The sequence below is a fragment of the Peromyscus californicus genome, unplaced genomic scaffold (genome assembly GCF_007827085.1).
Source record: "Peromyscus californicus insignis strain IS unplaced genomic scaffold, ASM782708v3 Scaffold_15__1_contigs__length_86483966, whole genome shotgun sequence".
Classification (NCBI taxonomy): domain Eukaryota; kingdom Metazoa; phylum Chordata; class Mammalia; order Rodentia; family Cricetidae; genus Peromyscus; species Peromyscus californicus.
Window position 1 is genome coordinate 38,629,176 of NW_026294447.1, and position 20,606 is coordinate 38,649,781.

Sequence of the window (20,606 nt, forward strand, 5' to 3'; positions counted from 1 at the left end):
AAATATTAGGTTCTTCTGACTTTGGAAGCTAAGAGGACCATCTGCTGCCACATTTGTGCTTGCACTTCACTGTCAGAGTTTGGTAAGTTAGTGATAGGAAATAAGATAGAAAATGATATTAATGATAATCAGTCTTAAATCTATGTATGAGAGAGAGAGAGAGTAGTCACCATTTATGCTTCCTATGATGTATAATAAATATCACATTAAATGATTAATATAAACAGTTTATTTTATATATAGATATTTAATTTGGGAGCTTGTTAAATCAAGTGTATCATTAGCTATAACCCTACCTTTGGGGCTGACAATACATTTAAGACTTATCCTGTGACAAAAATGCCATGTCAAGATAGATTGTCTGTTGATTTAATTTACAACTTTTCACAGAAAGTAACATTTACTGAATACTCACTAAGGAGCAGAAACTATGTCAAGTCATTTCATTCAGAGTAATATTATCTCAAGTATTTCTTACAATCCTGTAAGAAGGGACTTGCCATCTACATTATCCATTGTCTCTAGTTTGAATCAAGTTAAATACTTTATCTAATGCCAAGTAACTGATGTGGGTAGATCAGGCTTAAACACTACAAAGGGCGACTTCTTAGTCCATGAACTTAACAATGGCCTCATACTGCCACTTGAGTCTAGTATCTAATTTAATGAAGGTATGAGGATTTGTTGAATATCTATACAGTTAAGAACTAGTTCAGACTCTAAAAGCTATAATGTACAATTTTGTGTATTTACACTTTGTTCATAGGGTATTTGAGATCTTTCGAGAAGATCAGACTGTACTTATTTCATAGTAACAAAGTTAACTGTTGTAAATGACAGATAAGGAGAAGGTTGTTCAGTGGAAGGAGAAATCACAGCTGACCAGAGTCACCAATTGCCTAGGGCATGGAAGGGAAAGGGGCAGAAATAGTAGGCTGTGTGATTCTGTGGAGCCCCCAGAACCTGGATTCTTTTGCCATTCTTCTTAGTCATTTATTTGTTTCTTTACCCCAAGGAGTGTCACATAATAATGAGATTAGCCCAAAAGTTTTCTCTAAAAGCTGTGGCATTCTGGAAGCTAGAGACCACAAGCTCATTTCATTATTATCTATTCTCAAAGCACTAAACTAGGGTGGGGAATAAACTATCTTTGTTTTAGTTTCTTAGAGGTTCCACATGTGGATATAAAGCAGAAACACTATATTGAGATTTGTAGTTAACATTGCTCTGCTTAAGGTACCCTGATGGCTGGCTTCTCCAGCACCATATTTTGTACCTCTTAATGTCTCAGAGAGTGTCTCCAATGGCCTCACTTTCAAATACCCTCCAATGATCTGGATCATCACACTGGAGCTCAGTGGCCAAGTCACATACACACTTGTGAATGATTAGATCTTAAAGCTGGCTAGGTGAGTTGACTGAAATTGTCCTATATGTGAACCCCACAAATGATTAAAGATGCTTGACAATCAAGATAAAAGAAAGGCCAAGTGTTTGAACCTCCTAGTACTTGACAGTATAAATTGTTCCATGTGCCATCTGGGCATGCATTACTTCATTCCTTCCAGTTTTCTTGGTGGAGGATTGGGGGGTATAGAATTTACAACAGAACTTATGCAAATTTGTTCACAAGAAGTTAAGTATGGTCAAAGATGAGGTGGAAGGGGAGTGGAAAATACTTCTGTGAGGGGAAACCTTTGGTCAATTCTTAAGGATCTGCCTTACAACTACAACTCAGTAATCAGTGAAGAGTTTAATGTTAAAATTCAGCATGTACAGGCAGACTCCCAACTAAAGTAAAGATATTAGGCATTGGGGCAAAACACTTCATCACTTACTGGCAACATAGGGTTCTGATCTGTCAAATGGTGGGATCAACATAGGTAGAAAGGTGTGGGATGACTTTGGATGGAGGTCCCGAGGAAGGGGTGCTATTTATACACCTTGGTGAAAAGAGAAAAAACCAAGGGACTGGATGAGCAAAGATAGAGTCTCACTAATACATGATCCATATAGAAGTTTTCAAGGTGACTCTGACAGTCAGGTATAAGAGGCTGCTTGAAAGGGATCCTGGTAGGTACAAAGAGCTTTGTGTGTCAAGATAAATTTTATATACTACTGAGGGATTTCTGCTTTATGTGTAGATATGGCCTAGAAAAGAGTCTAAAAGTGACCATTCCTGGGGCATACCTTTGCCCTGGTGCAACAAGAGAGTTAGAGGGTCAAGTCCTGGCTATGCCCCTCCTTGACTATGTGACTTTGGTCTAGTATCTATCTTCCGCAGCACCTGTCAATGATATAAGGCTAGTATCAGTGTTTCCAGCTGTTTATTGTAGATGATATATAACAGTGTTTTTCAAAGAGCCTGGCACATTGTAGGCTCTCCATTGGTGGTAACTACTATTATTATATTGCTCTCACACTCATAGTTTATCTATATGCCTCTGTATCATGATCATAGATGAAAACAAATATATTGGTTCAAAGAGACTTTGCCTTAACTCAGAGCCTCTGTTCTTAGCTCTTCTCCCAGCTGGTCTCCTAAATACCAGTTATAAGTCCAAACAATAGTCTTTACAAATCCATGGGTAGGACAGTTAAGACTAACCTGTCATTCTTATACACTACCTCTTAGGCTATGTGACATCTTCCCCCATGCGGCACTGTTTCTACTTTGTCTTTAATTGCTTCTTGCCAGGACCGCTTGTCAACCAAGGCTGCTTTCTGTCACTTGAAGCCACTTGTTTTGTCTGGTTCAGTCCGTCAGTTGGGGACACTTGCTTAAATGAGAGCCATATTTTCCAGAGAACACAGTACCAATGTTCATTGACCTTGGGCAAAGGTCTGGCTGGGCTTCCTGTTTCATGCCCTAGTGCACACACCCAAGGCATCTGTATTTTTCTGCCAGCTTGTGGCAGGCTTCTGCTTAGAGTATGTGTAGGAGGTGCAGGGACAGTAGCAGCAGTAGAGCTAGACAGTTGTGTGTCTCAGGGCTACGAGACAATTGTCCTCCTGTCCCTTTCTTCTTAGTAGTTACCATTTTACAGAATCTCACTTTGGAGCCACTTTTTTCCAGTAGAGTTCCAACCTGCAGCAGATCAAGATGTTGCATTGCTTTTCCCTAGATTTTTGGGCCAGTTGAACACATGTCGCTGTGTTCTACTATGTGTGGTATTTAACTTCTTCTTGATGTTCACCTAGAATAACAAAGTGATCATTGTGAAGGTGTAGATTGCGGAGACAAATACAACTGAGATTCAGAAAGAGTACTTAACTGTCAGCAAAGGAAGATATTGGGTGTATTTTTTTCACCACTGAAGAAATTCCACATACACAGACAAGCAATGTTGGGGTTATGACAGACAGCTTGCCTACCAAGAGGCTTTGACAGAAGTCTAGTTATCATCAACTGCTTTCTGCCTCTGATTTTCCTGATCATTTCTTCAGAAATCTGCATTCTGCTTATCATTGTCTGTCCTAGGCTCAGAAATGTACTCTTTTCATGGAAGAGTTGGTCTTCATATTCATTTAAAAGACCTTTGTCTTTTCACTTTCTATTTTGGATCCCTGTGAGGACAGCTGTTTGAGCTTTTTCTCTCTATTTATTGTTCAGGGTACCAAGCCTCCTCTTTCTCTTTTGGATGAGTTATTGCTGCCCACTAATAGCTTTTACAAGGAAAAAGTCAAAAGCATTTCATCCAGATACTGAGCAAGGCAGAACTTGGTTCCCATACAGAGATTACACATGCTAGGGCACCCACAATACTGGGGATAAGAAAAGAGACACTGCCATTCAAACTCTGATTGTTTCTTTTATGATTTGTTTGTTTGAGTGGTTTTCTGAGGATCCTGTTGGGTTCTTCTTTGTTCATGGTTAGTCTGGTGAAAATAAAATAAGAAATTCAGCTTTTGAACTGGAAAGCTGATCATATATGACTTTCTACATCATCAATAAGGAGCATCCTGGGTATGGACGGTAGTACTAATAAATATGTGGGCAGTGCTGCCTGTGGACTCTGGAACTGATGCTTGGATTTGAGTCCTGTTCTACGTGTAGCAGCCTTTGAGTGGTTTCCTTAATTACTTTCTGTGTCTATAAAATGAAGGAATGACTCCAGGTTTGCCAAATGGGTGGTGTCTAGGTGGGATGGTGGATGATAAGCCTTTACTATAGAGCTTGGTATTAGGTGTCTGGTAAGTGTTAAAAATCATTACTATTCTCAATGGTACTGACTGTAATTAGGTCCACAGTCAAAGTTACATAATAGGTGAAGAATTTTCAATGCTTTGTCATAGTTGTGGATCACACTGGCTGTACTTGTTCAAAGTCAACAGCTCTGCTTGATTATTGCCTGGTGACAGGTTAGAGGAGGGAAACAGTCGGTAGTTGCATGTTGCAGAGCAAATTATATGCATTAAAGCAGCCCATTCAATTAATATTTTCTCACTGAAATAGAATGGGTGGTGAGATTGATTTTGGCCCCAAAGCCTTTTTGCTTTACCAAAAATGCAAATGAGACAGGAGTGTGCAAAGGATGATATAAGATTAACAGTAAGTGTCACAACCACCCCCAAATAGCTGAGATTTTTGTGCACTTCCTGCAGCTCTTGTCTTTCTTCCTCACAAATCAGTTCACTCTTCAACTCTCATTGATAGACAGGAAACAAACAGAAAACTTTACCAAAGTTGCGTACCTTCTTCATCCTTTCCCTTCCATCTGCCATGGTTAGTATTATTGTATGGATGTGATGTCACTCAAAAATTGGACCACTGAAGATCATGTAGAAATACTGCATAAAAATTTCAGGTCTGGGGCTAGAGAGCCGACTCAGCAGATAAAATCCTTGCTCTGCAAGTGTGAGGACCTGAGTTCAGAACCCCCAGAACCCACATAAAGCTGGAAGCAGTGGTGTGCATATGTAATCTCCGTGCACCTGTGGTGAGATAGAGACAGAGACAGAGACAGGATAATCTCTAGAAACTCATAGATCAGATAACCAGTAGCAAAGAGGAGGCCTTGTTTCAAATAAGGTGGGAAATGAGGACTGATGCCTGTGGTTGTCTTCTGACCTCCACGTGCATGCTGTGATACACACACACCTGTACTTATACAGAAGAACACACACACACACACACACACACACACACACACACACACACACACACACTCACGGGCAGGGGGAGATCATACAAAGTGCTAATAAAGGTAAAATACTTTATATATTTTCGGGAAATCTATGTTAATCCCTATGATATTACGGATTACTCCAGGTGTGGAAACATAACAGACTTTTTCATTTTTAGTTGATATTCTTACTTTCCCCTCCCACTCACCCTCTCTGAGACTGCGGCCATGGCCATGTGGAAGTGGACTTTGCCTTGGGGAGAACAAGGAGACAGAAATTCCTGATGTATCTCTTATAGGACAAATTAATTTCTGGTATAAACTAATTTTTTGTAAATTTCAATTCTCATATAAGTAAATGTCCCCAACTGACTAAATTAGGGTATTATGCTTTGCCTCTATATCGAAGGCATATTCAGTGTGATTATAAAATAAAACCCTTCACATACCCTCCTGTAGTTATTTTTTCCCCTCTTTCAGAACCGCCACTGAGTTTCCAAATAAACACACAGTGTCTTATTCTTACTTATGAATGCCCAGCCTTATCTTGGCTTATTTCTAGCCAGCTTTTCTTAAATTATCCTATCTACCTTTTGCCTCTGAGCTTTTATCTTTCTCTATTCTATATTCCTTTCTTACCTTCTTATTCCGTGGCTGATTGTGAAGCTAGGTGGCTGGCCCCTGGAGTCCTCCTCTCCTTCTCCTTTTTGTGCTCCTCCCCATTTGTTCTCTTCTCCAATTCTATTTATTCTCTCTGCCTGGCAGCCCCACCTATTTCTCTCTCCTCTAGCTGTTGGACTTTCGCTCTTTATTAGACCAATCATGTGTTTTAGACATGCAAAGTAACACAGCTTCACAGAGTTAAACAAATGCAACATAAAAGAATGCAACACATCTTCGCATCATTAAACAAATGTTCCACAGAATGTAACACATCTTAAAATAATATTTCACAGCACCCTCCTCCTAACCAATACTCATAGCTCTCAATCATTTAGAAAGATCTTTTGCATATGTTTATGATGAGTATATGTATACGAATAAGACATGCTTATGCCATGACATGTGTGGAGGTGAGAGAACAACCTTAGGTGTTGGTCTTCAACTTCCACCTAGGTTGAGACTCAGTCTGTTGTTTGCAGATGCGTATGACAGGTTACCCAGTTCATGGAATTCAGGGAGGGTCTCCTGTCTCTGCTTCCCATCCTGCCATAGAAGCACTGGAATTACAGACACACACTATCACATCCAGCTTTAAATGGGTTCTAGAAATCCAAACTTAGGTCCAAACAAAGTGCTTGTGTGGCAAGCACTTTGCCCAGTGAGCCATCTCTTCAGGCCCAGTCAATCATCCTTAAAGGCAATACACCCACATAGTTTTTAATAATCAGACAAAACATGAGAACATTGTGAAGATGGAAGTCTCCCAGTCCTGAATATTAATTCCACAAAGCCACTGTCCTAAAAATTTCATACTTCATAATTATTTCCAAAGATACTTCATACTTTTATAAACCTATGTATTTACGACTCCATTTTCATGCAACGGTAAGGTAATTATCAGTTTGTCCTGCTTCTAACTCCACTTAAAAAATGAGTTGGAAGGACTCATGTAAAAACCAGAGGCAATACCTAATTTTAAAGGGCAGCATTGTATTCCATTATAGAGGTATGTCATCTATTATTGATGATCATTAAGGTTGTTTCTGACCTTTTACCAAGGATGCTTTAGTAAATATGTGTGTATTTTGTACCTGTACAACTCAGTGTCTCTTGAATTTGGTTCATAAACTCATACTGATAACTTTATGACATCCGGAAACAGGCTACAAAGAGAAAAATAAAAGGTACAGAGTGGCAATGTAGAGGCTCATTCTGAGCTTGTATATGCCCCAGACATCTATCTCTTAGGGTGCTTTTTTTATGAGTCTTTTGTTTCACATGTTGTTTCAGACCATTATGTCCTGAAGATGCTTCAGACCCTTTTCCTGGATGCCCAGTCAGTGATGGATTGATACTGTTTGCAAGATTGATTCATATGGCACATTTGTTTGGCTTCTGACAGGTTGTTTATAAGAATAATGACATCCGTCTGGAGCTGTCTCGCTTGGCCCGGATTGGGGACACCAAGATGAAAATCTATGGTGAAGTTGTGTTCAAATGTGAGAATGTGGCCACACTGGACCCCATCAACTTTGAGACCCCAGAGGCTTACATCAGCTTGCCCAAGTGGAACACCAAACGTATGGGCTCCATCTCCTTTGACTTCCGTACCACTGAGCCCAATGGCCTGATCCTCTTCACTCATGGGAAGCCCCAAGAAAGAAAAGATGTCCGGAGCCAAAAGAACACAAAAGTTGACTTCTTTGCTGTAGAACTTCTTGATGGCAACCTGTATTTGCTGCTTGATATGGGCTCAGGCACCATCAAAGTGAAGGCCACTCAGAAGAAAGCCAATGATGGGGAATGGTACCATGTGGACATTCAGCGTGATGGCAGATCAGGTAAAAATGGCTTAGGACTAAGACTAGATGAAAGCAATAGCTTTCTCCCCAGGCTCTATGTATTTATTATAGTAATCGCTTGCATGCTCAGCTGTCCCCCACGAATCTAATAGCTGTTGTAAAATGATATTTATGGATAAGATGACTGTTTTATGGATGTCTAATATTCTTAGCTTCTCTATCATTCTTCCCAATAGTTAGTTTTAATGATAATTGTAGGACCCTAGCACCATGAGTGACCTTATAAGTAGCATTTCTGTTACTACCACAGGGACTGTCATGGCGTGACATCCCCCACCCTTTTTTCTCTCTCTTATCACCATGGAAACTGACTGTGACATCATCGATGTTACATTATGTGATTACTCTGTGGGATAAACTCGATTGCAAGAGTTTATGTAATGATAGCTCTTCAATAATTGGCAATGGTCATGTTTGTAGGGAGGAATTATGACAAGAAAGGAAACAGCAAATTGATTTTTCCTGAAGTCATGTTCAATTTAAAACCTTTCCTTGGTGTGAAAACCCATATTTCACTCTTCTGCCCAGACTTCACTAACTCCCCATTCCTCTTCATAACCTTTTACATTTGGTTTAAATGGCTTTGTTTGTTTCTGTAGCCACAGATCAAACAAACTAGCCCCAGGCAGTACATAGCTACTCTGGAAGAATAAGAAAAAAGGGGTGGGGGTAACCAGAGATAGAAAATTTGGGCTTTTGAATGCCTAACCAGTCTGCCTGGTTTTCTAAGGACCCTCTGGCAATGATGGTCATATTCTATGTTATTAGCAAGGATGTTTCCTCAAGAGGAGGACTAGAATAGCATCTGAATTTCTGGATCATTTTCTGATTCCTTATCTGGGTAGCACAGACACAAGACTAGTTTTAGCTTTATTTGCTGTGGTTGTATGGATTACTTCTGTAAACATACAAAAGTCCTTGTCTGGGAGTTTTTATGTCTAGGTTCCCTTGACCAATATTACAAAACACGAGGTCCCCCCACCACCAGAAAGCTGAAATTAGAAATGGCTGAGCTTCTGTGGAATGCCAGCTTTTCTGTGTAATTCCTCAGCTAGAGGGGTGGCAGAGATGAGTGATGCTGCCCTCAGGAAGATCTGGATGGGGTCTATGTAGAATGCAGTCAGTGGCAGATTGTGGCCTTGGATGTTTTACTGCCCAGTAGGATTCTCTTTTGATTGTCTGAAATCTGGTCAGAACCAAGAGTTAAATGTGTTTGTTGAGCAAGAATGAAAAATTTGTGGTTTTTGTTTTTAAAGAAAAACACACAAAAAATATCTCTGGTGGCTAAATTTCTGCCTTTCTTAAGTTTATCAATAAAATGCCACCTGGGGCAACACTAGAACACTGTCTCAGAATTGTCTATAAAACAACTGTTGTTGGTTAAGACATTATGTGGAGGTGTGTTATGGTTGAAGAGTTTTATGAGTGATTAACTATGACCTTGCTGTGACTTAGCAGTGACTCATTGGTGTTCTAAGAAGGCTAGTATACAGAAAGACACCATATATTTATTTTGATTATTCCCAACACTAATTGCCTTTTCTAGCTGTCTTATTTAGATTTGCTATTGCTGTGATGAAACATCATGACAATGGCAACTTGAGGGGGAAAGGGTTTGATTCACTCATAGTTCCATATCAGTGAGGGCACCAGCTCAAACAGGACAGGAACCTGGAGGCAGGAACTGTGGCAGAGGTCGTGGAGGGGTGCTGTTTACTGGCATATTCTTTGTGATGTGTTCAGCCTGATTTCTTATAGAACTCAGGACCACATGCTCAGGGCTGTCACCACCCACAATGGCCTGGGCCCTCTCCCATCAATAACTAATTTATAAAATACCCTACAGGCTTGCTTACAGCCTGATCATATGGAGGCATTTTTTTTTCTTTCAATTGAGGTTCCCTCCCCTCAGATGTTTCTAGCTTGTGTTAAGTTGACATAAAGCTAGCCAGTTCAATAGTATAACTACCTTGGTTTGCATTTTTAGAGCTACCAGGGAACCCATCTTCCACAAATAAATTTGGATTTTAGGAGCCTTAAATTTCATACGTGGAAGCTATGGCATTGGTCAGTGTCTTGAAGTACTGATGATTTTAATCAAAGCCTTACTTAATAAATACAATTTATTAAGTAAACAATAATGAGTTCAGGAAAGCTGAAGCATAATCTAATCTTTACCAATAAAAGGTTGGGAGTCAAATATTGGGGTAAGAACCTGAAAGATCAGAGAACAGGGAACAGCTGCCAGTTGCTTCCTACCTCTTCTGTTCTTCTATCAAAAAAGACCTGAGATCCTCTTTCAGCCCTGCCTTACCACTTCCTGTTTCCTCTCTCTACAGTCCTCCAAATCTCTATGGTCAGCTAGTGTCTAGCTCCACTCTCTGACTCCAAGCAAGCTTTATGTGTCAGAACACCATGAAATATCACACAACAGAAAGCAGTGTAACATTACATGTAGCTGGAACTTCTCTTGTGTCCTGCCTGGTCCACAGCTGCTCAGACCCAAGTAAACACACAGAGGCTTATATTAATTAAAACTGCTTGGCCATTAACTCAGGCTTACTACTGACTAGCTCTTACACTTAAACTCAGCCCATTTCTGTTAATCTATATGTTGCCATGTTTTCTGTGGCTTTACCTGTGTGCTATTACATGCTACTCCCTGGACTGTGGGCTGGCATCTCCTCACACAGCCTTCCTCTTCCCAGAATTCCCCTTGTCTTCTTATTCTGCCTATACTTTCTGCCTGGCTACTGGCCAATCAGTGTTTTATTAAACGAGTGTACAAAAGCCTTATCCCACAATTATATTTCAATATGATCTATGAAGCTTAATTTCTTTGTGAGGATATTTTTCCAGCATTTTTTCCAGTTAGCTATCCATCTCTTCTAAAATAGATATTCGTAAAATAAGCATGTCCAAATGTGCCTCCTTCCTCAAGCATTCAGAAGACTAACTGGCCTGAAAGATGATCCAGAAAACATTTTATAATTACTCTTCAATGGAGACATTGAATCTTAAAACCCAATAAGTGCATTTAAAATATGTTCAGCCATATATTATGAGCATAGGCTTTCCATGTTATACAGTCCAGGTTCTGAATTTCAAATTGATTCTCATACTGTCTGTACTTGGCAGTCTATGTGTCTCTTTTCTTGGTTACTTTTCTGTTGCTATTATAAAACACCCTGACTAAAGCAACTTCAGGGAGAAAGGATTTTTTTTTTGTTTACTGTTCCAAAGGGGTACAGTCAATCATGGCAGGGAAGACATGGCATTAGACAAAGTAGACATGGTGGTGGGAACAAGAGGCTGGCCTTTCACATTGCATCCACGCTCAAAAAACAGACAGTGAACAGACAGTTGGGCCAGGCTATCAAGTCTCAAAGTCTGCCTCTGGTGACCACCCACTTCTTCCAGAGAGGATCTGCCTTCTAAACATTCCACAACCTTCCAAATGGAGAATCAACTGGGGACCAAGTGTTCAAACATGTGAGCATATACGGGATGTTTCCCACTCAAACCACATTACCCCATTAATTGATGATCACATTAGCCCTGTTAGAAGAGCTGAAGAAAGCTGTGTAAGAGAAGATATTAAGAGACACAAATCTCAACTTCCTCCTTGTTTGAAATAACAATTTCATTTATTCTTTGAGAATTTCATACATGTATACAATGCATTTTAATTTTATATATGCCCCTACTATCTCCCTCCAGCTCCCCTAGGACCCACCAATCTACCTCCCTGATAACTCATTATTCTATTAATTATTATTATTAAATAGTTCCCCCCAGTCAAATTAGTGCTAATCATGTGTGCATGGGTCTGGGGCCATCCACTGATACATGGGAAGCCTATCATCAGCCACATCTGTAGCTGAAGTTTTCCTGGTCCCACCCGGCTCCCACAGTCTCACAGTTCTGCAGTCCCGTAGCCACTCAGACCCAAATGAACACGCAGAGGCTTAATATTAATTAAAACTGCTTGGCCATTAGCTCAGGCCTACCGCTGACTAGCTCTTACATTTAAACTCAGCCCATTTCTGTTAATCTATATGTCACCATGTGTTCCATGGCTTTACCTGTGTGCTATTACATGCTGTTCTCTGGACAGTGGGCTGACATCTTCTGACATAGCCTTCCTCTTCCCAGAATTCTCCTTGTCTGTTTATCCTGTTTATACTTCCTGCCTGGCTACTGGCCAATCAGCATTTTATTAAACCAGTGTACAAAAGCATTATCCCACAGCACACATCCATTAAAAAAAAAAAAATGACTCTGTACTCTTCAGCAGCCATCAGCTGCAGTAGCTCCTCAGATAGGGGAGAAGCCTTGAAAGCTTCTCTCCCACCCATGCTGGAATTTTAATGACTCCTACATCACAAAATTATTTTGAGGGAGGAGTCTAAAAGATGCACATGAATGGCCGTGTAGTTCAGTGGCAGAGTAAAATGCTTCATGTGTGAATCTCTAGATCTGAGTGGCAACACACAAAATCCAGTCAATCAATGTTTTTTTCTTAAATACATAAAGTGAGGGGGTAAGAGAGATGACTCAGCAGGGTTAACAGCATTTATTGCTTTTACCAGGGACCCAGGCACAAATCCCAGAATCCACAGGGTGGTTCACAACTATCCATCACTCCCAAGGGATCTGATGCCCTCTTCTGACCTCTGGAGGCACTAGGCATGCATGTGGTGTGCGTACATAGATGAATTAAAAAACACTTATACATACAAAATAAAATAAATTAAAAATATTTAAAATGCTAACCAGGATATTATTTTTTTTGTTGTGTGGGTTTTTGAAATATGAAGAACTAAATAGGCAAACCAAATTTCTCTAGGAGACAGCTTCTAAAGAGAGTTAAGTGAGGATTGCTGATTCAATGGACTCCAACTCCACGCCAGGGTACTTTATGTTCTTTCCACTCCATTCTCTTGGTGTAATTGGACACACATGCCATATTTGTGATCTCTCTTGGTTGGCTTCAGCCCTTAGGTTGTATGTACTGGCTGCGGGAACTAAGGCCCAGACAGAAGAGCCAGAGCAGAGGCCAACTAATGATGGCAAAGCCCACGTCTCTCAGCACCTACAAAGCATTTCAAAAATAATACTAAAAAACTAATTCTGCAGGATGCTGTGATACCACCTTGCTCATCTCCTAATTTCACAGTTCGGGAAACAGAGCTGTAAGGTGCCGAGGGGCTAGCACAGGGTGGAGCAGCCATGGAATACAGAAGTACGTCTTCCTTTTTCCCAGGCCAGGCACTAGGTTGCAGCTTCTAGAATCTCATTTGACAGAACCCATTATCTGGCCCTTCCCAGGGCTTAACCTATGTCTCTGGTCTCATCTTTCCTCACCACTTCTTGCCTCTTTGGTTGTGAACAGACTTCTTCATGCCATCAGGGCTATAATAATAATAATAATAATAATAATAATAATAATAATAATAATAAATAGTATGTGTATGTGTACTATGGAGTGCATGTGGATGTCAGAGGACAGTTTTGTGGAGTTGATTCTTTCCTTCTACCTTTTTCTGGATTCTGGTGATCAGGCTCGGGTTGGCAGGTTTGATCCGTAGACACTTTTGCCCAATGAATGACCTCACAGTCCCCTCAGGACTTTGCCACTCTCTCTGACAGGCATGTTCTTGCCCTTGAATTTTGCAGGGCTGGATCTTTTTCAGCTTTTTGGCTTAACTCTTGTTCATGTGGCGACCCCTTCACTGACTACACACTTTAAAGTAGATCCTATGAGCTAATCTCATGGCACTCATTTGGCTATTTCTATAACACCTGCTATTAGCTAATATTCTTGGATTATCTGTTGCTTTTATGCCTCTATGCTCTTCAAAATAAGCCCAATAGGAGGAGGACTATGCCTGATAAGCCTAATACTGTGCCTGAAACTATTACCAGAGAAAGAAAAGTGTTCACTGTGTATTTAATAATGCATGAAGAAACACATTCTGTCTAGGTGTTGTGGCTCACACTTGTAATTCCAGCATGCAGGAAGCAAAGGCAGGAGGATGGCTATAAGTCTAAGCCTAGTTTAGCTTTCATAAGCAGGCTATATAGTGAGCCTCTGTCTAAAAACAAAACAAAACAAAAAAAACAAGCCAAAAATGACAATAACAAAAACATAGTTAAAGGCAATGCCCAAAATTTTGGTTGACAGAGTGGGCAATCAATGCCCAGTTTACAGGATATCCATGGATAGAGAGACAAAAGAGAATACCCATTCCTTTGGGGAATCATGAACCCCTGAAGGCATTCATTACAAAGCCCATTCTGTCTCAGTCTTTGCTGTAAGCACTCTATACATATGCATTTCTTTGATCATCACAGCAGCCTGTTAGTTGAGGATAATTATTTTTCCGTTTTGGAAATGAAAGGTGGAGTCTCCTCTTCGAGGCTATAAAGGTGATAGTTGGCGGAGCTAGGATTTAAATTTCTCTTACCCTATTGTGTATCTTATCTCTCAGTGAATATGGTTATGGAGAGAAGAGATATACTACAGTTAGTCACTGGGTTTCTGTCTGAGTCCTCCTATGGCCCAGGTTATCATGGCTTCAGGGACTGGAACCAAATGGTCCTTCCCACCAGCTTGCAGCCATATTTCCCTAATTGCAGTGTTGTCTCCCACTCACCTGCAGGAGCTGATTCTCTTTAAGCAGCTCCAGAAGCTCACCTGAGATGCAAGAAGGCCCTTTAACTCACTTCGCGCCTGTCTCCCACTCCAGGTACCATATCTGTGAACAGCAGACGCACGCCATTCACCGCCAGTGGTGAGAGTGAAATCTTGGACCTGGAGGGGGACATGTATCTGGGCGGACTGCCAGAGAACCGAGCTGGCCTCATTCTCCCCACGGAACTCTGGACTGCCATGCTCAACTACGGCTATGTGGGCTGCATCCGTGACCTGTTCATTGATGGGCGCAGCAAGAACATCCGACAGCTGGCAGAGATGCAGAATGCAGCAGGCGTCAAGTCCTCCTGTTCACGCATGAGCGCCAAGCAGTGTGACAGCTACCCCTGCAAGAACAATGCGGTGTGCAAGGACGGCTGGAACCGCTTCATCTGCGACTGCACTGGTACCGGCTACTGGGGAAGAACCTGTGAAAGAGGTGAGTGGGATTTCCCGGTCTGAGTGGAGCTTTCCATGGTCTGAGGACATCTTTGCTCACCTTGTGATTTTCTGCTTCCAAACAACAGTGTCGGGTTCTGCGGTCTGCGGCTATCATCCTTTCTAATTGTGAATGGTTAAATTTGTTTGATCAGTTAGATGGTAGAAAGGGGGAGCTTTATAATAGATATCCCCATGGTCACAATATACTTTAAATATCTCCTATGGATAGTGAAAGTTCTAGAAGTAGCCAACTTTTTTTCCCCCTTTAGTCCTTGAGCTTGTGCTTCCTTAGTGGTTTATGCAGGCTGACTTTTGGGTTGATCTCTAAAAGCAGAATATTGAACAAATTGGGTCTATCTCTGTCTTCATGGAGCTGCCTGTCTGTTGGGATTAAATAACTACTTAATAAACATGGTGAGTTTTTTTTTTTTTTTAAGAGGCTGAGTGATGACATGGTTATGAACATGATCTCTGGAGCCATCTGGGCGCTCCATTTGTCCTATGAGCTTCACCAAGACAATATCTCTGATCATTGATTTACTCATTTGTAAAAGACAGACAACCAGGAACATACCTCATCAGATGTTGACGATGATTTATTACCCGTTAGGGATTGCTGTCTGGTTAGTTATTAGTATTAACATCACTAAAGGGAAGATGCAGAGGAGCAAAGAGACCCAGCATATTGCAGGGGTTCAGACAGTGTTTCTGCAAACAAGTGGGATGGAAGAGACAATTTGAACATGAATGGGCATTAGTTTGGCAAAAAGGTGGTAGGAAGAAGTATATGTTAAACCAGAGGGCAGATGTGAAACCAGGACAGAGGGGGAAATATGTTGGATGCTTCGTTTTCTTCCTAACAAAGTCATAATGGAATGGGGGATGAGAAAGGTTGGTGTAGCTGTGAAAGCTGAACCTATAGAACAGGCAGAGTGCCATGGATTTCCTCTCCATGCACTACACAACCATTTTACATCTGCACTCAATTTACAGTTTGTGCAAAAAAAAAAAAAAGATATGGAAGTTAACAAAAGAGATAACACCAAGACCAGGAGATTCTTCTTTGAAAGCCATCCCCAGGTGGCAGCTTGCTCTACTTTATAGAGAAGGCACACAAAATCATGCTGGCTATGGATTGTAATCACCCACCCCCTTTATATGAATGGTCACTTTATACAATTATTGATTTTTTGAGGCCCTCAGTTCTACAGCTTTTAGGCTAGGATATAGAATCTGTAATAGACATGCTTCCTATTCTAGGGGAGTTTATTATTTATTTGACTAAGGAGTGCAGGTTTTTACAAAAGAAGCAGAAGACAGCAGCATGTATCCTGCTAGAGGTCAGAAGAGAAAGATGCAGAGAGATAAAGAATCACTGGAAGACATATCTGCATGGCTTCATTGCTGAAGATCATCAGAAATCAGAGCTCCTGGGATTGAAACTGTGGTGATGGGAGACCCTGGACAGGGCTGGAGTGGTGTTGAGCAGTTGTTTTCAAAGAGTGCTTCTTGTGAGCTCCACAATGGTACTTCAGGAGAATAGTAAGACTTCCTAGGTCCCCTTGATGCTCTGTACTTTCTTTTGATGACGCTGATACTAATAACCAATTATAAGCCAATCACTAACATGGACTAAATGCTCTCCACATTTCAGAAGCCCATTTTTCATGAGAACTGTAAATCTTCCCTATAGTCATACCAAAAACAAGACACAGGACATTAGGGTGAAGGAGAAAAAGAAAACTTTCTTGTAGCTTTGGAATTTAAATTTGAATTCACTGCATTTTCAAAGCAGCAACAACCATAATATGAGCTAAGATGAGGAGGCAGCCATCTGGAATAGAAATAGGCCACATGGGGTTGCTAAGTCTGTCAAGTGCCTGGACTCTTTCCAAATGTCTTTGTAGGGTAGCCTACCCTGGTGCTGGTTTGGAGAGCTGGAAAGGTCATTTGACCTCTGGGATGTAAGAGACTGATTTGATGTAGGCCAAGATGTTGAAGATATTACACTTTCTATAAAAGCAATGGAAGACCAGAAGTTTACCTCAGACATCTCACTTCTTCCTCTTGTAACTCACAGGCCTGGTGGTGTCGAGGCAGGAGGCAGTGACCATAGCCAGCTGTGCGAGGTGTTGATGAGCTCACCTAGTCCAAGGGCAAATCAGTGGGAGATGGTCCAAAATTGGCCAAGTACAGTGAAAGTCACCGCGTCTTTTACATTGTCACTTTTGACTAGTCATTAAAAGGCAGCTGATTGGGGATATATGAGGGACAATTATTCCTGGTACAGTGCAGCCAAGAGCCATCCATTCTGGCCAAATGAGAGGCAGCTTAGCAAATTTAAGACGTTTGATCTATACATCGCTCAAGCCCCAGACGGTTCGACTGATTGTTTTGTTCCCCCACTAATTGTTTTTTGCCCCTGTATTGTTCCTGACACCATGTTCAGAATGAATCATTGGAGTGGAAAAATGGTATGACTGCACTGTTAGTGAATATAATAGAGCTTTCCAATGACATTGTTTTTCCTCCACTGAAATGGATTCCTCAGTGGAGCCTTCTGAATACCTTTTTCTTCACTTTTTATACATTTTTTTTGAGGCCCATAACCTCCTAGACACTGTGACCAATTAAAACAGCAAACAAGTGTCTGGGAACAGCTCATACTTTGAATCAGGGGACTAGTATGCGGTCATGTGAAAGAAGCAAAGGTCTGACATGTTTAATGTGTGGTCGATGTTATGAGCAGCTTCTGTGGGCAATTGTAGGGCAGATAGGTGGAGTGGCCACTTTCATATGGGGAAATGTGGTGGGAGGAAAGAGGTCCAAAGATTCTTGGATTTTCTTGTTCCTATTTCTAACAAAATTGTGGTGTTTTCCACTTCTGATCTTCAGAATCTATATGCGTTTCTGATGAGTAATAATGAAGGAAGAATGTTTCACGTTCTCTTTGTATAGGACCATGTGCCCCTTTGGGTTAAGGAATAGTTCCCATTGACTGTAATATCAGCCTGGTCACAGATAACCATCTCTAATTATTTCTCTAATTTTTTCCTGGAAGCTTTAGACTTAAGCCTGAAATTAATCATTTTTACTAAGCAAAGTAAGACCAAAAAAAATTCCCAAGAAGGTGTGCCCTACTAAGCCTAAAACAACTATGCCCTGGCTCACTTATATCGGTTATCTCACAATAGAAATGGTGGTATTAGTAGGAGCCAATGTGTATAAAATTGAGAAAGTAGGAGTGTGGTGATGAAAACTCCAGTTCAGGATTGGACAAGTCTCAGGTATGATACTAGATGAAAATTGCCAACCATCTAAATAATATTGGTCTAATGGCCAGCTTTACATCAAAGTTGTCCTCCCCAAATAACAAAAAGGCAAGGGAACTAGGAAATACACAAGGATGGAGACTAAGGTAATTTTTTTGGATAGTTGTCTACTTAGTTAAATTGGACCACCTTTGTTTCTAACATTTACAAGGTAGTTTTTCCTTCAGCAGAGAGAAGAAACTCTAAATACTGGCTTCTGAAAATTGACCTGATGTGGCACTTCGCATTGTTTCAACATGGCTCGCTACTATCTTTGAAAGATATAGATAGTGATGTCCGTCATTCTTGTATTTAGCCGTTTCGGTATCCTATTCATAGTAAGGTGAGAGCTATCTCTGGAACCTAAAAGCAAAAGCTTATAGTAGCTACTCAATTGTGATCAGTGTAAGTTGAAAACTGGGAAGATGACATGTTCTTCTATGACGTCCTATGATATCTTTTTTAACATTGATTTATTGGGTGTGTGTGTGTGTGTGTGTGTGTGTGTGTGTGTGTGTAAGTGTAAGAGCATGGAGGTCTGAAGACATCTTGTGGGAATTGGTTCTCTCCTTCCCAGGTGGTTTCTAGGGGTTAAACTTCAGCCATCCCTGCTTTTATCCAGTGAGCCATTTTGCTGGTTCCTATGATGTCTTATAGTAGATAAAAATACCACTGAATCTGTCTTATTCTGTCCTGGAATTTTCCTCTCTTGGAAAGCTATGAATTTTTGACCTTCATTAATATAAGGCAGTCTCCTTTCCACTGGGGCTAACTGGTAAGCTCAGTTGTTGAGTATTCTGGTAAGGCAAGTATGAGAATTCCTCAGTGGACCATCAAGCTAAATCTGAATCCATTGTGCATTCTATGTTTATCTTTAAATAGCTTTGTATAAATATATGTGAGATTTATTTGGGAAAAAGTCCATTCTTATGTCAAGAAAAATAACCTATGGTACAGTGTTTGGAGGCAAAATGACCTTGTGATTAAAAGCAAGAGTTTAAGAGTCAGACAGACCTGGAATCCTGTGTTGGTTCTGTTACTAATAAGCAAGGTGGCATAGAGGCCCTTGATCTACGTCTCGGTTCTTTATCTAGGAAATGAACATATTATACTTCCCCACTAACTTGAAATCTCCAGAATTAACCATGAAATCAAGAAAGTAGAGTTTCATGGGATGATTATGTGGAAGAGTGTTGATCAAATGATGATCGTAGAGAGGAAGGCAGAACATCTCTGGGAACTCCAGGTCACTATAATTAAGATCCTTTGACCTCTGGGTTCTGAAATTTCTGATTCAGACTTTTCATTTTGCAAAAAAAATGAGAACAATCCTATTTCAGGGTTGTGTATTTGTTTGTCCCCACAGTGGTCTGCTCTCTCCAGCTGGGCAGTTACCTGAGATAGAATAGGCCAGATCACACATATGTACCTGTTAGAACAATCCCTCGAGAAGAGACATTTGAGAGCTCAAGCCATCTCACTGACTTCCTAAGATCCTAAGGTTAAGAGCTGGATAATAATGGGCATTTTTTAGTTCTTAGGCACAGAGGATGCCCAAGTCCATGAATATATTTCAATATTTTCTCTTGTTGAGGATTTTTTTCCCTAAGAAGAGTAGGTCATGATAATGAGGAAAAACTCGATGCAGTGTCTTCCATATCCTGTCCCCACTAGGACAGTGTTTTTGCAGAATCATGAACCTTCTCCCTGTTCAGATGAGTCTTGTTCACATAGGGCAATGCTCATGGTAGACTAAAATAGCTCCCAAGAGGGAAGATGGAATTCAATTTTCAAATGCTTCAGAGAGGTGAAAAGTCCAAGCCTTCTGCCTAAATCAGGAGAATGGATTAATTCTTTTCCCAGTAAACACTGAGACTTTTTTTTTTTACATTGTTTAAATATAACGTGCCTTTAATTTTAAACCCCTTAAGATGTAGGGAAGAAACATCAAACGACAGAGGCCATTGTGGACTCTTTGCAGTTTTAAACTTTGCTATTTGGAAAGGAATATACGCTATAAAACAGTGGTTCTCAACCCGTATCATGACCCCCTTTGGGTCACATATTGGATATTTACATTACAATTCGTAACAGTAGCAAAATAACAGTTATGAAGTAACAACAAAATGATTTTATGATTGGGGGGTGACCACAAGAAGAGGAACTATATTAAAGGGTCACAGCATTAAGAAGATTGAGAGCCACTGCTATAAAATAATTAGATGCATGTTAAATAATTCTTGGGAAATACAAGCAAGTACCAAGAATCAGGAAAACAAAACAAAACAAAAAAAAAAAAAAAAACGCTTAAGACTTGAACACAATTAACTGACCATTAAATCAGTTGTGACTAGTCTTTTCCCTGTTTTGTGAGTTTGGCTGTTCTTATGTACAGATATAATCAAGCTATAGGAAAAATGTGTGTTCTCCTTTTCCCAATGAACATCATATTGAAATCTCAATATTTATCTTCCTAATTGTTATATATTTATATATGCACATGTGC

General features: G+C 40.5%; 1 protein-coding gene across 28 annotated transcripts in view; it reads left to right on the forward strand.

Annotated features, from left to right (window-relative positions):
* Window positions 1-20,606, forward strand: part of Nrxn3 (neurexin 3) — a 1,637,399-nt gene that overhangs the window by 536,640 nt on the left and 1,080,153 nt on the right. For all 28 annotated transcript variants that reach the window (XM_052738656.1, XM_052738661.1, XM_052738645.1 and 25 more), the window contains 2 exons: window positions 7,192-7,630; window positions 14,404-14,787. In XM_052738656.1, coding sequence (XP_052594616.1) covers window positions 7,192-7,630; window positions 14,404-14,787 — 823 coding nt within the window. The remainder of the gene's footprint in view (window positions 1-7,191; window positions 7,631-14,403; window positions 14,788-20,606) is intronic.